At 42.0% G+C, this 14342-nt stretch overlaps 1 protein-coding gene across 4 annotated transcripts in view; it reads right to left on the bottom strand.

The window, feature by feature from the left end:
- Positions 1-14342, bottom strand: part of Fmo5 (flavin containing dimethylaniline monoxygenase 5) — a 45230-nt gene that overhangs the window by 2348 nt on the left and 28540 nt on the right. For 3 of the 4 annotated variants that reach the window (XM_052730015.1, XM_052730016.1, XM_052730014.1), the window contains exons 7-9: positions 10618-10970; positions 6649-6721; positions 1743-4331 (exon numbers count right to left, since the gene is read on the bottom strand). In XM_052730015.1, the coding sequence (XP_052585975.1) occupies positions 3986-4331; positions 6649-6721; positions 10618-10970 (772 nt within the window). In that variant the 3' untranslated portion in view covers positions 1743-3985. Of the gene's footprint in view, positions 1-1742; positions 4332-6648; positions 6722-10617; positions 10971-14342 lie in introns of those variants that run through there. The other variant, XM_052730017.1, reaches the window with a different exon arrangement.

Below are 14342 nucleotides of genomic sequence, written 5' to 3'. Positions count from 1 at the left end.
AGTAAATATTATGTATATATTTTATGTATAACTTGTTTATGTACAACTTGTCCCTCAAGGCCATCAGTTTCCTTGCTGGGAACTACTGGTTTAATGTGTTCAGCCTCGAGGTTCAACCTATCTGAGTGATTTTAAGAAGTCTTGACCTTGTACCAAAAATGCCCCCAGCCATAATTTATATTTATCCATCACAGGAACCAAAACTGCTTTATTAGAGTGACTTAATCTGAGCAGAACTGAAGAAATAGTCATTTAAATAAATGGTCCCAGGCAATATTATTTTTTTCAAAAAAGATCTATTTATTTTTATTTTATGTGTCAAGAGTGTGTTGCTTGCATGGATGCACATGCACCACACACATGCAGTGCCCATGGGGGACAGAAGAGGGAGTCTGATGCCCTGGAATTGGAATTACAGACAATTGTGAGCCACCATGTAGATGCTGGGAACCAAACCCAGGTCCTTTGCAAGAGCAAGTGTTCTTAACCACTGAGTTATCTTTAGACCCGACTATCCAACATTCTTCTGAGAAAATTTTAGTATACTGTAGTTCAGGTCAAACTCTGAACTAAACAAAAAACAAACTTTTAGAATCATTTTAGATTCAAGTTGCAAAGACAACACGAAGTTCCTAAGATGCTCCATGCCCAGTTTTCTTCATAGGAACATGTCACTCACTGTGCTGAATTTATCAATTTAATACCAGTATTGATACATCATTTTTAAGGCAGAGTACACATTTATTAATAGTCCTTTAATTTTGAATTAATGTCTTTCTATTTTGGGATTTTCACTATGGATACTTCAACCCTCGAGGCTCCTGTGTACCAGGAAGCCCTTCTCTGACTTGTTTTAAATGAGTTAAAATGTTCTAAGGTGGTAAGGTATTTGTAGATCATCCTGAGTTTGCCTCGTACTTTTCTCAGGTCTAGCCTGGGCTAAAGTCCGAAGGAGGATCATGTCATATGATTGCCACTGCTTATGTTGACATGGACCACCTAGCTGAGGTAGTTTGTCTGCTTTCTCCTCTGCAGTTACCTCTCACCCCCTCCCACACTTAGATTTCTGAAGGAAGTTCATCTATGCAGTATATTTAAGAGAGTTTTGCTTCATTCCCTTGAGGGACAAGCACATGAATTATTTGGAAGTCTGTGTGGGAGATGGGATGGGATCCATCCCATCCCACTAATGTTTTCAATCATTTATTTATAACAGTATGGACTCAGGTATCTTTATGTTTCATGTCATAATCCAATACTAGGTCATTTATTGCTCAATTTTTTTCCAGTTGGGCCATTGGGGCCACGTTGCAATGGCTTCTTGGCTCCTTTAACGTGTGTTACTCGGTTCCCTTTGGCCATTTCTTTATTCTGTGGTGTTACAAGAATACATCGTTTGGGTAATCAGATTTATCATAGTTGAGAAAGTGGTGTGATCTTTTCATATGGTCAGAAGAGCAAAATGTGTAAATTCATCAGTAATTACACTTTGTATCTTCAATTATTTTAAGTTCAATATCCTATTCTGGTCCTACCTTCAGTTTGGTTTAGAAATCAATGATGTTTTTGTAGTTTTATACATTCTAAATGGAATGCGAAAGTCAAATCAATTTAAAATTACATGCTTTGAAAGAAACCTTTGGTGTTACAGCTGATAAGGAGAGATGGCATTCCTGGAGGTGCCGCCCTTCAGTGTCTTTACAAGCTAAATGAGAAGAATTTTACATTGTAACAAAGGAAAGTTCAGGTGCAGTGCTTCAATTTATTTTGAACAAAAGCAATCTTCATATTTAAAAAAATCCCAGATCCATTTTAATAATGAGAAACAGTTTCAAAAGGATTGGGGAAGGAAAAGGACCCCAGGAACCATACCAGGGCTCAGTGCTTAAGTCTGCAGAAGGTACACGGGGTGAAATGTCAGGCAGCTGTCCAATTACATGTATGATTAGGAAAGAGATTGAATTCTCACAGATCTGCTTATGCATATTTGTGTTATTCTAACGCTGTTCTTTGAGCTGATCAAACTTACCCCCTACTTCAGTGACTGGCAACAGTCCATTTAGAGACACACTACACAGCAGTTACTTCTGAAGGTACCCTGCCTGCATGGCCAGTACCTATCCCTAGGGAGTTCAGTGAACCTGATAGCTGATGCTTCTTAACGTCTGCAGTCCAGTTCTGTTGTGGGATATTTGTACACTGTGTGAAGGTGTATTGCTGTGATTGGTGTAATTAAAAAAAAAAAAAAGTGGAATGCCCAATAGCTCGGCAGGAGGTATAGGCGGGACTTCCAGTGGGACTTCCGGGCAGGGAGAGAGGAACTGGGAGGAGGAATCTAGGTGCAGGATTTCGCCAGCAGACTGGGAGCAAGTCGGATGTGCTGTGCTAAGAAGAGGTAGCCGAGCCACGTGGCAAAATGTAGATTATTTTTTTAAAAATGGGTTAATTAAGTTATAAGAGCTAGTTGGGAAAAAGCCTAAGCTAAGGCCAAACTTTCATAATTAATAATAAGTCTCTGGGTCATTATTTCTGGGCTGGTGGTCCAAAACTAGCCCTGACAAGAAAGCCTGCTACACAGATCCCTTCCTGTTTCTCTGTCCTACACCGTTAGCACCCAAGAAGAACTGGTCTAGGCCGAATGCCCCAGTTAATATTAGTACCGTGAAAATGAATTCTAACTTAAGACATAAATGACCTCACTGACTCTTACTTTGTAGACTCTGAATGGAAGGAGAGGGTAGAGAGGCGAAGAACTAATCACCCTGATAGACCCCGCCTCAGCAGCGGGCAGTCAGCCACTCACCTCCTCAGCTGAAGCCCTACTCGATCCTAATTCAGGCACTAACAGATGAAGCCAGGACAGCTAAGCAAAACCCCCACACTCTTCAGCTAACCTATTGGAAGATGGCAGTTTCTTTCAATGACTTTTAAACCCAGAGAGCAATTCATTTTCTTGTTTTGTATTTTGTTGTTGTTGTTGTTGGAGGCAAGTTCTCACTACACAAACCTGGTTGGCCTGAAACTCACTATGCAGACGAGGCTGGTCTTGAACTTGTGGTGATCCTCTGCCTGGAACTCCCCAGTCCTAGCATTCCAGGTATGGGTCACTATGTTCAGTCTAGTAGTTTCTTTGGTAAAGAAAGTGGAAGCAGGTGACAGGGAGATGGCTTGGTAAGAGCACTTGCTAATGAAAGCAAGAAGACCCGAGTTCAAATCCAGTACCCACATTAAAGATGGGCCTATTCAGTTATAATATAAAAACAAAAATTAACCTTCAGGTAGACAGTGAATTGCATCAGAAGAAGAGTTCCATGGAGTCAGACATTTATTAGATTGACTTAGGGAGGCCAGCTTATTTCCTATATATCATTGAGTATTTATTAAGCATGTGCCACATGTCGGAACTTAGCTCAGGACATGTTTTCTGTTTTGCCATTCAGTGCCCTCGCTGTATGAATTATGAAGCCAGGAGTTCCTCACTGTCTGCATCCTTAACCCTGGACTTCCAGCCCTCAGCACTAAGTGGTTAATTCTTGCTGGACTGCCCCCTGCAGGAATGCCTGAGATGGACATGTTGCCTCTGCTTACAAGGTCAAGTTGTAGCCAGTATGTGCCTGATAACAGGAGCAGTCTCTTCAGGATGAATGATTGCACTCTGAAGTCTAGGTGTTCAAGATTAGAATACAGCAGTCAGGCATTAAAAGGACTCTGCAGATGACATATGGAGACGAGGAAAGAGGCCCTGACTTCATCGTCTGGGAATTTCCAAAAGGAAAAAGTGGAGGCTCAAGAGAGGAAGGAAGATGAATTGAAGATGATTTTTCCTTGCAGAAGGAAAAATGAGAGAGAGAGGGAAAGGGAGAGGGAGAGGGAGAGAGAGAGAGGTGTCTGAGCAGTATGATGCTGAGTGTTCAGTCTTGTCAGGTTCTGAGGTGTTGCTCGATGAGGCTTTCCAGGGAAAGCCAGAAGACTGACAGTGCCCCATCTAAAAATAAGCCAGGATTACAGCAAAGAAAACAACAGCCAGCATGACGACGCGCATCGTCGTCAGTGAAGCCCCGGAGTCCCCCTTTTCAACCACTCTTGTCATCAGAGGCTTCCTGACACGATCTTCTGTGGTCAGAATCGTTTGTCGAGCTCCTGCCCACTTTCCAGGGCCCTGCAGGCGATACTGGACTGGAGTGCAGGGTCCCAGTAGTAACTGTAATGCCAGCTTGGGGTCAGTGAAGGCGAGAGACAGGAGATTGGGCCTGACACCCAACAACTCTGCAATGTCTTCCATGGTGTCTACATAGTCGCCCTGGATAGTGTGGCGCTGGCTGTCCACGTACCTAAAGCAAAAGAGACAGAAGCCTGAGGCTAACAGTGGTTCCGGCAAACAGCCCGTCAGTGCTTTATGAGTATCTATTTGTGGGCCTGATATTGTGCCAAGAACTGTGGAAAATAGACAGGCCATTTGTTACCTCCCTTAAGGATTTTATAATGCACCAGACTGTGGTGGGAATATTTGATCACACCACGAACCTCAAGTTTGTGTTTGCATTAATTAAATAAAATCAACCTTGGGTTAGGAGGCACAGCCAGTAACTAGTTGAAAGAAAGTAATCATAGTGAGTCAGAGGGAGTCTGGAAGATGGACAGAGAAATGCACAGGAAGTGGGAGGGAGGGACTCTGAGTGTGGCCATCCTTTTTGGTTTGGAGTGATGGAAGAGGTGCTCTCTTTCTGAGACACCAGCAAAGAGGGAAGGTCAGCTAGTTGCTCCTCAGCCTCGCTGAGCTAGCAGGTTTTCACCCCAGCCTCTGACTCTTGAGTCTTTGTTGGTTAATAGAACAATAGAGATTTAGTTAAAAACTACACTTGGTGGCAGCACCAGGAGGCAGAAAAGTCCTGCCAGGAACTGCAGAGCTATAGTTACTGGCTGAAACAGCAGTAGATTCAGGTGCAGCTGCTGTGCCCGGGAGAAACAACACTAGACTCTTTAATGCATAGACACTACGCTCAAGAAAGCAGAAGTGTATAAGGCTTCAGGTAACTATTCAGGAATGGACGCAAAATGGGAATGTAGAAAGATGGTCGTTAAGAGAGCAATGGCTGATGGATCCTTGAAGGATAAAGCCCAAGTGAGAACAAAGGAAGGATTGGAAGGGAGGCAAAGAGCAGAGTGGAGGAGCGGGGAAGGAATGGGCAGAGACTATCTGGGTATTGCTCACAGCATGGGAAACATGAATGGATATGGAAAGGCTGGGCTGGCAGATCCAGAGGATGCAATGCTATGTGACATGGAATGTCACAACCTTCCTTAAGCACAGGATCCTCAGTTATTCTATGAGGACGAGAGTTAGCGGGGTGCACCAAATAGGGCTTCTCTGGACTGACGTCAGTTCAGAAATCTTGAGAAGCTGAGAGAGGATGCCATCTTCCAAGAGTAACTGGTCCTCTGGATGGAGATAGATGGGATGGTTATACCAAGCACAGATATAAAGGACCGAAAGAGTTCTTAGTAGGTAAACTTGATAAACAGTGATATCTATGTGGACAAAGGGGGTCGGGAGAGCAAATGAAAAACCAACTTTTTGCTCTGTGATGACTGTAAGAGAACAGTAAGAGAGAGAGGGAGTAAGGGAAAAGCCAATCTGAGCTAACAGAGATGGAGGAATTCAAAATGGAAGACAGAAACAAAAGACAGGAAGTAAATTTGAGTGAGCTGGTGAGATGGCAGAGGGACTCTCAGATGACCACGGAGGAGTTAGTGAGATGACACTAAATTTCGGGAGTGAAGAGACAGGGAAAAACTTGGGGGCTTGGCTTCCTGGGAGCTCCAGTGACTCAGACATTGTGGGCATGGGTTCACTTATCCCATCGGTGGAGGTTAGAGCTGTAGCCTTCACAAAGGTTCAAGAAAAGGATATCACCAATGCCACCTTGTAGGGTTGTCACAAGGAGTCCATCATCTCCATGCATATGAAATGCTAAATATGAGCACAAAGTTGACCCTAAGAAGAAGTTAAGTGACATCTCTGGGGGCAGCACATAGTCAGAAGGTCATCAGAGAAATTAGTAAGCCAAAGGAAAGAGGGCAGGAAGCTAAAAAGAAATTGGTTTTGTGCCCCACACAAGGGAGAGAACACACTCCAAGGAGGAGGGCTGCTCAGAAGTGTCAACCTCAGTAGCGAGAGGAGGGAGCCTGATGTGCGCAGTGGTCAAGGGTGTCCAGAGAGTTACAGTGCAGGGGCTTAGGGGGAGGAGCCAAGGGGGAGAGCACAGGAGGCAGCAACTCCACCACAGGACTTCAGCAGAACAGGCAAATGGAGTGCCTGGGAAGCGAGCTGCTAGAGAAGGGGGCAAACAGAGAGCCCCGCCATTTAAGAAATCCTCACCAAATACTATACCTGATGTTCCCTTGTTATGTTTTTTTTTTTTTTTTTCCTACTCAACTTCTTTTAGGCCCTAAACATAGCCTTTAAATGTCCCACCAGCTTCTCTCTCCTTCCTCGGCCACATGGAAACCACACGTGCTATAATCCCTCTGATATCACAGTATCACAGAAATCCTTAAGCCCACACATGAAAACTAAGTCCAGCAAATATTCTTCTTACTGAGAAACACACAGAGGATACTCAAATGTCCCCTGGGAGAATTTCTTACCTTTTTGCCATTTCCTCCCGAGCCTTATTTATTTCTTCCATCATTTCACTTTGTGAGGGCAATTTCTTCAGCCCTAAGGAGAAACAAATTAAAAATAGAAGTGTTAATTACTTCAGAATGGGCAATACTCCTGATGACCATGACCACACTGGAGAATTCAAAGAATTACAGGGTCTCAGAAGAGATTACAAAATACATTCAGTCCCACCACTACTAAAATATGATGGTAAAAGTTGAGCATCTAAATCTGGAAATCAGAAATTGGAACTGCTCCCATTGAAGAAGGTGCCCTAAGTAAGAAAAAGAAATCCACAATGATATCACGTTATCAGGTCACACTCAAAAGGCAGGCACAGCCGGATTAAGTCCTATACAATGGTTATGTGTAAAGATGTCTAGGAAAAAGTAATTAATCCCATGTTTAGACTTGGGTTTCAGCCCAGAGATAACCCATTACATAGATGCAAATTGTCAGAAATCCGAAATCTAGAAGACTCTGGTCCTCAGCGTTCCAGATAAGGAAAGCCCCTTTCGTTCTCTGAAGTATACTTACGTGTATCACTTACTCTATTCTGCCTTGTCCTTGCAAGGTACCTTTTGATTATTTCTTTTATTTTTGAGATTATAATACAGTTACATTTCCCCCCTCCCTTTTCCTCCCTTCAAGCCCCCTCACAAACCCCTTCTTGCTCTCTTTCAAATTTATGGCCTCCTTTTTCATTTATTATTACATGCATACATGTATATGCATATATTCCTAAATATAACCTGTTCAGGGATGTTTATGTTTTCAGGGATAACTATTTGGTATTGCATAACCAATTGGTGTGCTCTTTTCCTGGAGACTATATAGCTCCTGCTCTCAGCATTTCTTAGTTGCCTGGAGCTCTTTGTGTAGGGTTGAGGTCTTGTGGTCTTTCCCCACCCACTTATCATGTCTGTTGTTGTCCTCGTTCAGCTCATGGGTAGGCAGCCATATTGGTGAGACTTTATGGGCGTGGCTTCTGACGTTACTATGAGACACAATCTCACAGACAACTCCCGATCCTCTGACTATTACAGTCTTTCCAACCCCTCTTCCAAAATGTTCTCTGAGCCTTAGATATGGAAGGTTTTTTTGTTTTGTTTTTTTGTAGATGTATCCACTGGGACTGGGCTCCACAACTCTTCATTTCCTTGGAAGTTATTTGCCTTTCTCTGACTTCCAACTGATCCCTTAATGTGGTCTTTCAGCTGGGAAATGAAAATGATGGATATGAGGAAATGATAAATGACTTAGAAGCCTAGAAGAAATGAGGCACAACATCCAAGTTCAAGGGAATGGGAGACAATTCTGCACTGGTATCTTGATAACAAGGAGGTTTTATATTTCAGAGAAAGAAGGAGGTAAAAATCTCACCATGATATTTTATGCTAAAGTCCCATGGAAGGTAACTCTCACCACCTAAATTCTGTTATTTGATAAGAGTTGAGTGTAAGGCCAATGGCAACTCATAATACTCAAGCTTCACAAGTAAGTTTAAGCTCCGATGTGCAAACAGTTCCAAGAGCAGGAATTTGACACCAAAATACCAACTAGACAAGTCCAATTAGTGTTTAAGCCAAAATAACTCCAGATCAACCAACCTTCTTCACAGGTAAATGGGCAGTAGGCACTACTCCATAAAATTCTGAAACATAATTTCAGGATCGAAATTGATCTTACCTACTGCAATCCTCTTCTCTATAATACTAGTATCAAGCAGCTATCTCATTTCTCCTTAAACATCTCTGGTCACGGAGACCTTATATATCCCAAGGACATGGCATAATTGTTTGGATGCTCTCATCCTTGGAATATTCTTTGTATTAACCTTCAAATCTACTTCTATGCAACTTGAAGCACTGGGTCTAATTCTGCTTCCTGAGTGAAGGTTGAGTTTTAGCACTGGAGAGGTCTTGAAACAAGATACATCAACCCCTTTAAGCCATTTCATTATTAGACTGAACCCAAGTCCCCATGTAACAGGTTTCATCTGCTCAGCCAGCTTGGTGATTGATTTCCCTTTTCTGAGCACACCCCGGTTAACTCCCCTGGCAGTCTCTCTAAACGCGGGACACAGAAACTCAGTATCCAGGAAGAACCTTCTGTGTCTTCCATGTGTCCTCTCGTGTGAGCTATGGGAATGACCCCTTACAGATAATTTCAGTGAGGAAATACCATAATACTTCATGCTTCAACCACAGCTCTCTAGGATGCTCAAGAAACTCATTTGCAGAGTTCTTTCCAAGTTACTACTCATGATAAAACCATGAATTTTACTGGACACATTATGGAGGGAGAGGTCTCTTTCTTGGACGAGAGACAGCCAATTCATTTTTTAAAAATTCTATAGATGTAAAAGACAAAGATGTGGAGAATAATCTGATGCAGTTCTTTCTTGATTCATCACCTCTATTCTTATAGCATTCCCATGTTTAAACGTAATTTTTAAAATCATACTTAAATTTTAGCTGGTTCAGTGTTCTCAAATGGATAGAACTGGAAGAAATTAAGAAATGATAGAATTTGGAAAATTTTGATTAACCATCTGCCATGAGAATTTTTTAGTAGGGAGAAAAAGCTATAATTCCAACAAATATTTCCAATATTTTAAATTAAACAGTAATAATAATACATTGTAATATTACAACCATATAAAGAACCTTAATGTTTTTTCTCTGTCCTGTACTCCATCACATCATCCCCACACCCAACATATAGCCAGATGACCATCCAGCCTTCGGCTCCTTTTCCTATTCTCCTTGTTTCCTCACTGTTTTAGAGGCTATCTGTTTCATGGTACTGGCTGACAGAAAAAAAGTGTTTTTCAGGTTGTTGTTGTTGTTGTTAAACTGATATTATGCAGCCTTCAAGCTCTCCATGGCTCTGGCTTGATCCTCCAAGCAATCCCAAGTAAATCTAATTCTTCTATAGGCCATCCATTTGAATATTTGAAGGGAAAACTTTCACCCTTCCTCAGGTTTCAATTTGTGTAGCCTAAACTTCTCTAAACTCCTTCTTTGTATTCAGATGGTGTGCTTTCAAGTCCCTTACATCATTTTATTTTATGTGTATTATTGTTGTGTCTGTCTGTCTGTACGTGCACCATGTGCATGCTTGATGCCCCTGGAGATCAGGCATAGATCCTCTGAGACTGGAGTTAGGAATGGTTGTGAGGCACCCTGGGGTGCTGGGAGATGAACTGGGGTCCTCTGCAAGAGCAATTAATGCTCTCAACTGTTGAAACCCCACCACCCCCCAAGCCATTTTTATTTCTCCTGTTCATTGCATTCTTGCTCCCCTTCAGGTATGTGTCCTGATCAGATTAGAAGAGAACAGTTCTATTATTCTCAGACATGATGACTCCGCAATGATGCTGAATTTAAAGAGGTCCTCAGGAAGGCTCACCACACTGCCGACCCATGAGTCTGTTTTCCTAAACTCTGAAGGGTTTTCACACACAGCTGAAGCTGAAAGAGGAGCATAAGAGGGGGGGAAATTGGGGCTTTGAGAAATTCAATATTCCACATTCTGGGTGAATCTCTAAGCATCTCTTACTCTATGGCTGAAATTAAGTCACGGTAGTCTATATTAGACTTTATCTCTAACGAAAGGATCATTTAACCCCACAAATATATACCAGCTGCACATTGGAGTCACCTGGAGAATCTTTTTCTCAAAGATCTTAAGCCAAACTCACCTCTGAATTGAGCACTGCCAGCAATGCGAGGAAAGCATGCCTAATTATTAAGAAAAATCACTGATGTGTTTTTGATGTATGTCTATGGTGACACATTACTACTTTAGGTTCATTGAAAATAAATTTTCTGGCACTAGCTTCGTACCAGGCTCTGTTAAAATCCTACCTACCCTGTAGGTATTTAGAAGCACTTTCATAGGTATAGTGAAAACATTTCACCTAGCTGTCAACATGTATCACCACTTACCCTTGAACACTTGAGTGGCCCAGCGTCCTTGGAGCTCTGAAATGGGCATAATGGCTCCCAAGGGTTGAATCAATCCGATGATCGCAAGAGTTGGCTTTTCCAGGTTAGGCGGAAAGACCTTTTTATACAAGGACACCTTGTTTTTGACGACCTTGACGGAGTCTTCAAGGAAAGGAAAGGCAAAGCTGTAGCCTGTGGCAAAGATGACTGCGTCGATGTCATCCTCCCTGGAGCCGTCCTCGAAGATGGCGGCCGTCTCTGTGAACTGCTTCACGTTTCCTTTCACCTTCACCAAGCCAGAAATGATACGATTTGGCAGTTCGTCATTTACTGTTGGATGCTGACTCAGCGCTCTGTAAGTGGTGAAGACAGAGGTGAGGTGAGAGTGAAGGAGAAGAGGAAAGAAATCAGCACGGGAGGGTAATTCCGCTCTGGGGGTAAAACAACAACACGCCAGTGTTTACCCCTTCCATCTGGCCAAAGACGCTGATAAAGGTCTGCCTTATACCAGCTTGGCACAGATCCGGCCCTCAGGGCCTGGATGGCTTGGGAAGGAAGGGTGCTGCAGGAATGAAGGGAAAAGGTTTCATCTGAGGAGTCTACGTATGTGGTTTCTCAGGTAACAGCAATGTTCCAAGGCAGGGTAAGGCAGCTCTCAAGAAATGGCAGAAATTGATCCTGAACATTATGCTCAGTCCCATTTCCAGGTCCAGAGCCCAGAGAGAGACTTAAATCATCATTTTCCAAACCACAAATAAATTAACATATGTATACTAACATATAGTCTATATAGAGATAGCTTTACTGTGCACTGAATTCCTTGACCCTCAGACTTTATGAAGAAAGAAGAACAGGTGTCATTACCCATGACTTGGAGATGAGGAATCAGGCCTGGAGAAGATGAGAGACTCCCAGTGTTACACAGCCTAGGATCTTAGATTGTCAAAATAGCTTTCTATACTTCCAATGGGGTAAGTAGTGTTCCCTGGGGACAGCATAGGGTAAGGTGCCAGACGCCTGTTTCCAGCTTCTTGGGTCTTCTTTTTTTTTTTTTTTTTTAAAGGCCAGTTTTGTTACCGTTAACTTGCATGGATTCTAACCTTTATGTACATTCTTTTCTACATTCCAACCTCAGAATTTCGTTCTCCTTTCCAAATGGTTCCCTATCTGTTGTAGTTTGAATGTAACTGGCCCCCATAAGCTCATAGGGAGTGGCCTTATTAGGAGGTGTAGCCTTATTGGAGGAAGTGTGTAACTGTGGTGGCAGGCTTTGAGGTCTCCTATGCTCAAGCTGTGCCCAGTGTCTCAGTTCACTTCCTGTTGCCTTCAGATAAATATATAGGACTCTCAGCTCCTTCTCCAGCACCATGTCTGCCTGCATGCTGCCATGTTGTACCATGATAATGAACCAAACCTCTGAAAATGTAAGTCAACCCAATTAAATGTTTTTCCTTTAGGAGAGTTGCCATAGTCTTAGTGTCTCTTCACAGCAATAGAAACCCTCACTAAGACACTCTCCTTTATCTCTAAACTAGCTATCTACACAATTGTGCAAACCATAAAACTGTTAATCCCATATCTGCCTATAACCTCCCCTGGGCAGTTTATTCCTTCTTTCGCCTGGAACGTTTGTTGTCTGTACACTGCCATCTCATCGGCTTTCCACACCATTTTCAGAATGGCTGTTCCTGAAGACATTATTATGCTACCCACTTCTTAATGTTTTTAAAAAGATTTTTATTTAATATGTATGTGCAAGTGCATGTGTGTATGCATATGCACCACATGTATGCCTAATTCCTGTAGAGGCCAGAGGCTTTGGATCCTCTGGAACTGACAGTACAAGGGGTTGTGAGCCTCTGATGTGGGTCCTGGGAACTGAACCCAAGTCCTGTGCAAGAGCAGCAAGTGCTCTTAATCACTGAATCATCTCTCTCCAGCACCGCTTAAAATATCTGAATGCCTTTGCATTGACTTCATTCTAAACCTTATTTAGCAGACTATATAAAAGTCTTTATGCCTCATGAACCTGAGTCTATGCAACATAATGTAATAAAGAAAAAGCCATTATGCAAGTCAGATTTTAGAGATGATCTACAAAACAATATTTTATATATATATATATTTAAAGGTCTATGTTAAAAAAAGAGAATCGGAATTATTATTTCAGGTGAAGAGAGTATGAATATATGACAGACTGTGGTAGTGTGAGTGATACATTTTTTAAATGATAAAAAGATACAAAATATTGTTGGAAAAACTGTTAAAACTTTAATTGCCAATATTTTTGGACATATTAATCAATATTAAATTTCCTGACTGTGATACTTGTGTTATGGATATACCAAAGAATGTTCTTTTTCTTATGTGATATATACTGAAGTATTTTAGGTACTTTTGTTTTGATGATTACAGCTTACTCTCACATAGTTAAAAACTATGCACCTAGGTATGTGTGTGTGTGTGTGTGTGCTGGGTAGGTGTGAATCTACATATTTCAAGAGGGGACAGAAAAAATACAGAAAACTGCTGAGATAGTCAAATGTAGGTGATAGGCACATGGGTAGACTTCACATTTGCTAATTGTGCAACTTTTCTGTAGATCTGAAAACTTAAACAAAAATAAGACACAGGAGACCAATGAAATGGCTATTTGACATTTACCAGCAGGTAAATATCTCTTGGGCCAAGACTGATGACCTGAGTTGGATCCCTGGAACCCACACAGTAGAGATAACTGACTCATATAAGCTGTCCTCTGTCTCAACATGTACAACTTGCATGGCTTGTGTGACCCCCACCACACACACAAATAAATAGATAAAATAAAAAAAGGCACAGCCAAGCATTTAAAATTAGTCTTTAGAAATGCTTTCATAAATATCTTAACATTTATTGACCAATTGTGTGTATGAGAGAGTGTGTGTCTATGTGTGTATACATATGTGGTCTTGTGTGCCACAGTGGCCCATAGAGGTCGGAGGAAAACTTGGAGGGGTCAATTCTTTCCTTCCATCATGTGGGTCCTGGAGATCAAACTCGGGTCCATCAAGCTTGGCAGCAAGTGCCTTTACCGTGTGAAACATGTCATTGGCCCCAAGTCATTCCTTATACTATAATTTCATTCTATACTATATTCCATGCTCTGCTGTCCATCCCCCTGCCCCCACATACACACATTACAGTACTGGAGATCAAATGCAGACTCCCACTCATATTAGGTAAGTGATCTATTACTAAGCTACATCCTCAACTGCTTTGCATTTTTCACTTTTCTCCTTAAGTTGCCCAGGCTGGCTTGCCTTGAACTAGGACTCATCCTGCCTCCACGTCCCCAGTAGCTAGGATTATAATCCTGCACCATCAGATCTGTCTCTATGAATTTTCAAAAACCACATTTGTTATTTTTCTTTCTATTGGTGTATTTAAGGGAACCTCCGTTTTCTGGACTATGTCAATTCTTTTTGTGTTGACCTTGGACAAGTTACTTTGTCTCATAAGATTCAATTTTTTTATGTCCCTGGAAAATAGGCATTAAATTAGATCAGCCTATAAGGTCATTGTAAGGTCTGAGAGAGAGCATAGGATTCACTTAGCTAGCTCTACGCTTACAGAAAGTCCTCCAGAGGACAAGGTGTTACATCTGTATTCGTGTTACGAATTTGTCTTTTTCCCTCTGTTTCTCATGCCCAGTATACGGAATGCCTGGCTCACAGCAGGCTTGT

This window comes from Peromyscus californicus, unplaced genomic scaffold, assembly GCF_007827085.1.
Source record: "Peromyscus californicus insignis strain IS unplaced genomic scaffold, ASM782708v3 Scaffold_9__1_contigs__length_137607984, whole genome shotgun sequence".
In the NCBI taxonomy this organism is placed as follows: Eukaryota; Metazoa; Chordata; class Mammalia; order Rodentia; family Cricetidae; genus Peromyscus; species Peromyscus californicus.
Note: the sequence above shows the minus strand (reverse complement) of the source record. Positions and strands in the feature narration are given on the sequence as shown.